This window comes from Sesamum indicum, linkage group LG4, assembly GCF_026168435.1.
Source record: "Sesamum indicum cultivar Baizhima isolate 11 linkage group LG4, ASM2616843v1, whole genome shotgun sequence".
In the NCBI taxonomy this organism is placed as follows: Eukaryota; Viridiplantae; Streptophyta; class Magnoliopsida; order Lamiales; family Pedaliaceae; genus Sesamum; species Sesamum indicum.
This window is the reverse complement of record NC_142660.1, coordinates 16347118-16356735: the sequence shown is the minus strand read 5'-3', so window position 1 is coordinate 16356735 and position 9618 is coordinate 16347118. Positions and strand designations below refer to the sequence as shown.

General features: G+C 35.1%; 1 protein-coding gene across 14 annotated transcripts; it reads left to right on the top strand.

Moving 5' to 3' along the window:
* The first annotated feature begins 783 nt into the window (after positions 1 to 783).
* On the top strand, positions 784 to 9110 carry LOC105160937 (uncharacterized). Of its 14 annotated transcripts, none has more exons than XR_847725.3 (9): positions 784 to 1225; positions 4036 to 4212; positions 4322 to 4471; positions 5719 to 5820; positions 5907 to 5977; positions 6082 to 6149; positions 6766 to 6818; positions 7007 to 7085; positions 8280 to 8418. XR_847725.3 is itself a non-coding variant. In XM_011078474.3 (8 exons), exons 1-8 carry the CDS (start codon positions 1055 to 1057, stop codon positions 8280 to 8282), a joined length of 795 nt encoding a protein of 264 aa, XP_011076776.1. In that variant the 5' UTR covers positions 784 to 1054; the 3' UTR covers positions 8283 to 8420. The 14 variants fall into 14 exon arrangements, 9 of the variants coding, with proteins under 9 accessions (XP_011076776.1, XP_011076773.1, XP_088735813.1 ...); XR_002286963.2 differs by having other exon boundaries at positions 6766 to 6889; positions 8280 to 8339; XR_002286965.2 differs by having other exon boundaries at positions 785 to 1225; positions 6790 to 6818.
* Positions 9111 to 9618: the final 508 nt, after the last annotated feature.

Genomic DNA, 9618 nt, shown 5'->3' with positions numbered 1-9618 from the left:
CTTTTGTAAAAAAAAAATAGCAATTTATCTCCTTGTATTTTTTAAAATGTAGTAATTTATTTTTTTATTTATCTTTTAAAATACAGTAATTTAAAATTATTGTTTCTTTTTCATTAAGGGAAATTTACTTATTTACAGTATTACAGAGGATTAATAACCCTGTGAAAATTTTAATAGGGAAAAAAATCCCCTAAACAAAAAGTAAATTATGTTAGTATTTATCGATGTTATACATACATATTTTGTTTTTCACAAATTCACGAATATATTTTTTTAGAAGTATTTGTCTAAATGATAGTCATTAAATAGGGGATATAGTTATAATTATAATTATAATTTTACAAAATAAAAATATTTATAAATTTAGACCTAACTTTATGACCATTTATGTAATTTACTCTTTTATTTTTAATATATTTTTCATTTATTATTTTAAAATAATAGGTAAATACTATTAACTGATGATAAGGATACAATAAATATTTATACTATATATTAAAAAAGAACACATTTTTGGTGTCTTTCTTATTTTATTTTATTTTTTTTTTCACTCACTAACTTACCCCTTTCCTCCACTATCTACACGTGGTAAAAGTTATTTTTTAAAATATTTATTTATTCTTACTTATTTTTTTTTTCTTTTTTTTCCTTTTTAAAATATTTGTTTTAAAATTATTTATTTTTTATTATTTATAATATTTTTTTTAATTAAATAATATTTAATTATTACAATTTGTTTTGAGCACATATAGCTATATACTACATCCCACTAGTTAAGAATAAAAGCGATGGTCGGTTCAGAAGGAGAGAATTACAACATGGGGGGTGTCGTGGTAAACGTCGTCGTCAAGCACGTTTTGCATATCTTCTTGTGTACGCCAACAGCAAAGTTGAAGGAAACCATTAGCTGTTTGCACAAACTACCCATCTGATAAACAGTCCCAGTTTATCTCTTTTCTGCTTTTTTACCGGATTTTCGCCGAGATTTCAGCCCATTGTTTGTTCTTTTTTTGTGGGTATTCGGATTATTATACGCAAAGAGGGCGGTGGTGAAATGCAGACGGAAGCGAGAGTGGGGGTGGTGAATACGACGTCGTCGGTGGTGGTGGAGCCGCGGCGACAGAGGCAAATCGGGACGGCGTCGCAGCTTCTGGCTGGTGGGGTTGCCGGAGCCGTCAGCAAAACTTGTACGGCTCCCCTCGCCCGTCTCACAATTCTTTTTCAGGTTTTTGTATTTTTGTAGTTTCGTTTTTCAATTCACTCATTTTTCAACTTCGATTTCTGTTAGGGATGTCAAAATAAGAGAAGATATCTGGTTTCTGCTTGTTGGGGGTTGTTTTTTTGTGTGTGGCGTGTGTGTGCTACTGAGTTGAGTATCATTGTTCTCTTTCTATTTTTTTGTGAGGGAAGTTACTGAATTAATTTGTTATGGTGTTTGGTGGGTTGATTGCATGTTAAAAATTTCATCTTTAGTCCTCCTTTTTTTGTTCTTTTTTTTCCCTTTGGAAATTAAGGAATACTTTCGTACTTTCGAAGGATTTGGAGAGGATGTGGGATGTAGTGTTGAATCAATATAAACAACATGGATAGAATCATGTCCAAGTTTTACTTTGGTGATCAGATACATGTTGTTGAAAGTTTTTACATATAGTTACTTGAGTTATGAAACCAAGATGTCTGTGGTGCTTTTGAAGAGACGAGTTGTGGAAATTGCAGGTTCTTAAATTGTTTAGCTGATCAAAATTAATGTTTAGTCTTTGTTGATTTTTAGGATGATCAGCTATTCCAATTATGCTGCAATCAGCTCATTTAAAGTCCTCGATTAATTATTGAGTTTCCACACTGTTTGGTTAGATTTTGGAGATGACTGGAGAATCATGAAAATAGATGAACTATTGACTATTCATATATGTTTCCGGTTCCAGTTCTTCGAAATCTCAGTTGTTGTTTGCATTCAAACCTTTCCCAAAAACAATAATTGTATAGCTAGTACATCGTAAAACATTCCCTTTACTGCAACTCAATCTTGCCAATATCTTGTAGCTGTAAAGCTTGAATAATACATTACATTATCGTTTTGAGGAAGTCAACCATAAATTCACGACTCTCAAATGTAATTCCTTTCATTGTACTTATGATTCAATCCCGCTTTTAGTCTATATGTTTACTTGTTTGGAAGGTTTTCGGCATCTTCTAGTTCATCCTACTTTTAACTATAATATTAAGCTTAAACTGCCACCTCATGTCAATAGTGCTCTAGCATTTGTATGACTATGCACCTAGGTATCTAGAATATTGAAGTCTTAAGAAATTAAATGTGACATATTTGGGGATCAATACGACAAGCACATGTCGAATAAATTAGATATTTGGAATGTGTGTTCTTTTTATCGTTAAGAACAGTTTCTCTTTCTTGGAACAAGATAAACTGGATAGTGGATACATTTTTGTTCTGCTGCTCTATCAACAACCAAAGGAATTAACGTCCCTAGCTCTCATTTGTATTTCTATTTCTTTTTACACCTCCCATCCATTCTTTCTCATTGGTTTCCTTCATGGCCTATCCTGTGATGCTATTGTCTACTTGCTCCCACATCTATTTTCTCTTTTCTCTTTATCGTAGTTTTATTGTACTCTTGGTCCAAGTTCTGCAGTTATTGTCAAGTCCTAAAGCAATCATCAAACTATCTGAATGTTAGCACCATATTTAAAAAAGATGCTATTTTATTTGTATGTTTGCTGAGAGGGTGGGCCAACATGTTTTATGTGTCCTTGAAGTTATAACACTGGGTTACTTTACTTGACATCTTCAAATTTTTATCAGTAATTTAAGCTTAACGAGACATTGCCTCGGTGAGACATGGTTATTCGGTGGATGAAATGGAATTACCAGTTTTGGAGGCAGTTGTTTTTATGATTGCTTTGATTAGTTTTATTTTATGGGGATGGTGGTAAAGGCGAAGAAGTGTAGTTGATAAAGCTATTGTTATGGCTGTACTCAAGGTGTTCTTCTGGGCCATTTACCACAATGGTGGCATTGTGCGTTCTAGTAAATAATGAACAATTAGGGGTAGAATGATGGCATAAGTAAATGCTACAACTTGGTGGGTCAAGATTCACGGGAACTTTGTCAGGAAACTCCCTGTTTTTATTTACGATTGACATTTTAACCCTTTCCGGAATGTGTTCATGAAAGGACCAAGATGTTATTCTGGTGAATCTCTGAAAAGATATTGCAACATATTATGAGCCTGATTCTTTCTCAGCAAGTTAAAAGATATTTCTCGCCGAATTGTTTCCCGCTGTTCTTCAGACATCACTTCTATATGTTCCTTCTTTCTTATTCTTTCCCTTAATGGATTTTTACAAATGAGCAGTTCTTATCTAAAACTTGGTGTAACCTTGTATCTTATTGTCACCAAGAGACATCCTAAACGTATTAGTCTGAAGGATCAGTTAGATCACAATCTATATAAGTACTTGGGGCAATATAAAAATTGCATGTTTGTCAGATGGATTGTGATGTCAATGGAACTTTAACAGACACTTCTATTTTGAACTTGTCAGCAACTACTTTTTTCTACTATGGCTAGCACATGTTTCTGTTGATAAACCTCTTCACAGCTGATGAGGAAAACAGGATATTACTTCTGCATGCGAAAGGAAGACTGATGACGGCCATTTTATAATAGAACCTGCATCTTTTTGGAAACAATGAAGCATCCTTTGGTTTTGTATAATTATACTACCATATACTGCCGTGTTGCTGAGATTTTGAATTGGATATCTCTGAACTATATTCTGGTCTCAGCTATGTTGCAATTTCCCCTCATCCTTGGAGTGACTGGGGGATTTTCTGTTATGAGATCCTTCTGCATTTTCCTTTGGGATCTATCCTATTGGCAATAGGAGCTGTTAGAGTTGTGGGTGTCCATGTGATGTTCCTTTTGTTCTTTCTGCATTGTTTGGAAAGATTCGGCCCTTTCTGTTATTATCTGCTGTACATGTTCTTATAAAATTATTTCATAATTGCAGGTTCAGGGGATGCACTCTGATGCTTCTAGCTTAGGAAAGGCTAGCATCTGGCATGAAGCATTAGGAATTGTTAGAAAGGAAGGAGTGAGGGCATTTTGGAAGGGAAATTTGGCTACAATTGCACACCGTCTTCCCTATTCCTCCATTAGCTTTTATGCATTTGAACACTACAAGAATGTTGGTACAACTGTTCTGTGAAGAACTACTGTTTTGAGTAACTTTTTTTTGTATCAAGTATTGTAACTGGGTGTATAATTGACATTAAGTTTTGCATTCTTTGTCACAGCTGTTACATGATATTGTAGGAGTTGAAAGCCAAGGAGAGAATGTTAGTGCAGACATTTGCATACGACTTGTAGGTGGTGGTTTGGCTGGAGTAACTGCTGCTTCTGTTACGTATCCCCTGGATCTTGTGAGGACGCGCCTTGCAACACAGGTAAAGAAACATTGGAGGAGTTTGCAAGTATATTTTGTGCTAATTTTATATTCTATATATATATATATATATGTGTGTGTGTGTGTGTGTGTGTGTGTGTGTGTGTGTGTCATGAGTTTACTTCGCTTAATGGATTTACCTCTTATATACTCATTCGTTGGATGGTCTGAGATTGCTGGTGCTGCTGAACAGATTCTTTCTGCTTGCTGGGAGCACAGACTCTATTTATGGTTTTTTAAAATGTAATGATACTTCTACGTGATATGCAGACCAAGTATCTTCTTGCCTATCCACCTAGATTTGTATAATTTTATTTTTCTGTTTCCCAACTTCTATTTGCTTGTGCTTGGGGAAGTGGGGGCATGGAGTGAAAACATAAGACATCACTAGCTTGCACCTTTTCGTCTGTTGTTCATCTGGTATTTGAAGTACCTTATCTAATGCTGAAGAGGTGGATTCGGTAGACCTTTTTCTGCTTGACACTGTATGAAAGACCTATGGCTTTGTTTGATTATATTTCTAATGTGTTTTTCTTTGTTTTGGGTAGATAACAAGAGAAAAGCAGAGATATGTGTGTACTTTTCAGTATTCTTAATATGTTTGGTTTTATGTTTTGTATTAGTGTAAGATAAAGATAGGTTGAAATACATTTAGTGTGTGTTTTTTGTGAAAACATAGGTAAAGATTGATGATGTTTTTCGCTGTCTGAAATACAGTGGAAAAATAAATACAAACAAAGCCTATAATTTTCTTGTTCATAATGCAAGCAATCAAGAAGTAGTGAGCACGCACCACAGACTTCCTTTTACCAAGCTCGCAGAGTAATCTTTCTGTGCTATAGTTATTATTTCTTTCAGCACCTCTACCTAATAGATGACTTTTTACAACTGGAAGATCCTTTGTTTTCCACTAAACTCAATAGGGTGGGAGGAGAAATGGAAGAGGAGGTTTTTGTTTGCGTGAATGGGAAGGACACAAGAAGTAGATCCTGAGAAAGATGGGAAGAATTGAAAATGCCAATGAAAACCTTGACTAATTCCTGTAATATAAAGATCAAAATTTTGTTAAGAATGTACTGGTTTGTCTCTCTTCCTTTACATGAGCATGCTGGATAGCTTGCTCGCCTCTTCATTGTCTTCCTTTTTCGTTTTTTATGTTATCAAGCAATTCATTCCTTTCCTCCCATGCAAAACACTGTATGTGTTGAGAATACTCTTGATAATTCAGAACTTCTTTGAGTTATGCAGAGAAATGTGATCTATTATAGAGGGATATGGCATGCTTTGTATACCATTAGCAAAGAAGAAGGTGTCTTTGGCCTTTATAAGGGACTTGGTGCAACTTTGTTGGTAATGTTTCAATTTCACTGACTTCCATTTGTTTGAACGTTTGTGGCTTTGTTTGTTTGCTTATTGGTGCTGGACCACTAATGCAGGGTGTTGGCCCAAATCTGGCCATTAGCTTTTCAGTATATGAAACTGCAAGATCTTATTGGCATTTTCACAGGTCAAGCTCTATATAACAGCGCATTTTGTTATTGGACTTTAATACTTTAATGAACGGTTCTTTTAAAGATCACAATCTTACATACCTTTATTGCTTGACTTCAGACCTGAAGACTCAACTGTTTTGGTCAGCCTTACATGTGGGAGTCTTTCAGGAATTGCATCATCAACAGGTGAGTCACCAAAATAGGATATTTCCCATCTAATGTTTGATTTGCAATATTTGGATTTTAGTGCCAAAATATTTCCAGTTTTCTGAGTGATTGAAATTGGGATCAAGCTGAAAGTAAAATGGAAACATTTCCACCATGGAACTGATTCTTTTATAGATTTTCTTAAGTGCTGATTTTGTGCCTTTAAATACACAATAGTGAGAACAAGATTTTCTGTCCTTTTAATTGGAAATATAAACAGAGATTGTGTGCCCACCTGATTATTTTTTTATTGGAATTTACATGCACCGACCTCTTTGTCAGTCTGTTGTGGTATTTTTGCTAGTGCTTCTGATCTTTATGATGGCAATGATGCAATCTACTATGTTTTGTTAGCTTTTTGAGAATTCTCTTGTAAGGTCAAAAGAAAGGAATGCAAAGGGAATGGTCATGCTTATGGTTCCTGTTTCTTCTATATTTGCTGTATGTCAAATTATTCCTTGTTATCTATTCCATATATGACTAAACATGCCAAGTTGGAAACTAGAAATTCATATCACTGACTTCATCTTCAACTATATCTCAGTAGATTGTTTAATATGTAATATAATATAATGGATGATCTAAATGCCTGTAGCTGTCTTCAATGCTTTTGATGCAGAGAGGCAGATTGAGGATGCAGGCTTCTCAGTAAGTACTAACCAGATTGACCCCTAGAGCTTGAGGTCGAGACATGTTAATCTGGCAATATGAATATTTTTGTAAGAAGCTGGAAAATATATTCTGTTTGATTATTATTCACAAATAAGCTTTGTTTTTTATGAGGATATGGTTGGAAAAGGTTGATTTGTCGATAACTTGGCTCTCAAAATATGCAGTCGGCTCCACTATTATGTGGCTAATTTCAGGTGAGCCAAGTTTTGGAGTTACCAAATTGTGAGAGGTGTCCTCTTTGAGGTACGCTTCTCAGTCAGGCTCTGCGAATTGCCCCCTGATTACAGTCGCTTATAATTAGGTTTTAGTGGTGCATCTATGACTGACTTTTGATTGATTTCATATCAGGCATAAAATGAGTCAGTATGCCACCTCAACCCCATCCTCACCCACCCCCAATACAAATGATGAGCAGAGTAATATTGCAGAAAAAGAAGTAGGTGAAAATAAATGAACCAAGAACCGAAATACTGAGGGAAAAGAATATGGGAAGATTATTTAAAAAATGCCAAAATAAAAAAAAATTACGAAAATGGGGTGATTTGAGAAGGTTAAAAAATATAGGCAGACTCGCACCGACACCCTAAAACCGGTGGGAGTACCACTAGCTTTAGGGTGGACTTTACCCATGCATGCTAGGCCGCATGCATAGGTCAAATCAATGCTTTGCATGCAAAGCTTAGAACCGATGCAATCAGCAGTTCTGACTATGCAAAGCTTTGATGCTTCTTGCATCAGTTCTAAGCTTTGCTTGCATGCGAAGCCAAAGCATTGATTTGACCCATGCATGTGCCGCATGCATGGGTCAAGTCCACCCTAAAACCACTGGTACTCTCACCGATTCAGCCTGCTTTTGCTTCTTTTTTTTAAAAAAAAAAGAAACATTGCCTAAATTCTTAAATTTCTTCAAATCACCCGATTTTGTAATTTTTTTTATTTTTGCATTTTTTAAATAATTTTCCTTTAACTAACTGTCAGGATTCACATCTCTATTTTTTGCCTTTATTTTGGCATTGTGATAACATCTAGTTGTTTCCTGTTGAGCAAATGCATACAAACGTGTGGAGAGACATTTTTTTGGCTTTTCTGGGCAATGTTTGGGTTCTACTAAAATTTGCTTCTATTTGAAATGGAACAAGCACATCACTTGATAGGAAAAGTCATGACACCGCCTATATCTTTGTTTTACTTACTGACCTTGCAATTTTTGAGGTTCAAATTTTAATACCGATTGCATAGAATAAACTTCTGATTCGGTGTGTACAATGTTACTAGCTAAATGTTTGTTTTCCATTTTTGTTATGCATGCTTAAATGTTGTGTTCTGCCAAAAACAATGATGATATATCATGTATCACAATGGAACTTGTAAGTGTTCCAACCTGGGGCAAACAAAGACAAAGATCTGTTTTGAGCTCTAATATCTATATTCTTGCAGTAGCATATCCCCTGGATCTTGTGAGACGACGGATGCAGTTGGAAGGAGCTGGTGGTAGAGCTCGTGTGTATAACACGGGTCTTTTTGGTACATTCAGACATATAATCAGATCCGAAGGTTGGTGTGGTCTGTATCGAGGGATACTACCTGAATACTACAAGGTTGTCCCAAGTGTGGGCATTGTCTTCATGACGTACGAAAAATTGAAGCAGATTCTATCGACCATTCCTGAAAGTTGATGAGTTGACGTCTAATACAAGATGAAATTTATGATGTTCACAATGTCTCTTGGTGGGTGGCAACCTACCTACATTTTCAATGTATAGATAGATGGGGAGAGAAATAGCATTTTGAGTAGAATTCAACTATTCAAGTGTACCAAACATTGTTTCAAAGTCCTATAGTTAAGCTTCATCGTTTTTAGCCTTGTTTATTTGGTATGTACGGCCGTGGTTTCTCATGACTCGACTTGTTGTCTGCCATGTGGTTCTGAATTTTTTTGTTTTCTTCTAATGCAGGAGTGCAGCATGAGTGTCAACTTTGCCACCCTTGCTCCTTGGTACTCAATAGCAAGTGTATAGGTACTTACACAAACGACTTGGATATTGGCAGGGTAGGGTCAAGTATAGTTTATAAAGTTGGCAGCAATTCTTTAAAGCCCTATTTACTTGAGTGGATGGGATTGGATTGGATTAGATCCTTCCTGTCTAACAAAACCAGGCGTTTACTTTGGTAAATAGATGTTTTAGCTATGCTTATAAAAATGATGCCAACAAACTGTAGACAATAACTATTTACTACATTTATTTTTAACTGTTGCCTAGTTGTATTCGTCGTGATTTTTTACTCTTTAACTTTGGTAATTGATCATAATAAAAAGTTATATATTTCTCTTAAGACACATGAAAACTTTCAACTTTGATGTGATCATAATTTAAACTTTATTATTTGAGACTTTTGGTACTAGTGTTTCTCCAATATTGGACCCACCTCAGCCACTGTTTTGTACAACTTTAAAAAAAGGGAGACATGAATGACCATTTTTATTAACGAAAATGCCTTTCGGCCATAACTTGAAGCCCCTTTGAGTACTTTGGAGAGTAATTGTAATTTTCAAAATAATAAGGGTTAGAATGATGAAAGTTGTTTAGGGTAGAATGATGTATCCCAACACTTCATTTGTGTGCATATAATGTGTACCAATAAAAAGTTTGGTATTTGATTCGAGGATTATATAGAATAAAACTAAAATTAAATGTATATGAAATTCTTTTAGAATTTAATTTTATCTTTGTTTATTAATTGAGCGAAGCAAAATGAAAATATAAAATCAAAAGAT

Coding starts and splice junctions, on each gene's coding strand:
- LOC105160937 (XM_011078469.3), top strand. CDS start 1,055: ATGCAGACGGAAGCGAGAGTGGGGGTGGTGAATACGACGTCGTCGGTG. Junction 5,821..5,906: donor GACTTGGTGCAACTTTGTTG/GTAATGTTTCAA, acceptor CCACTAATGCAG/GGTGTTGGCCCAAATCTGGC. Junction 6,150..8,279: donor AGGAATTGCATCATCAACAG/GTGAGTCACCAA, acceptor ATATTCTTGCAG/TAGCATATCCCCTGGATCTT.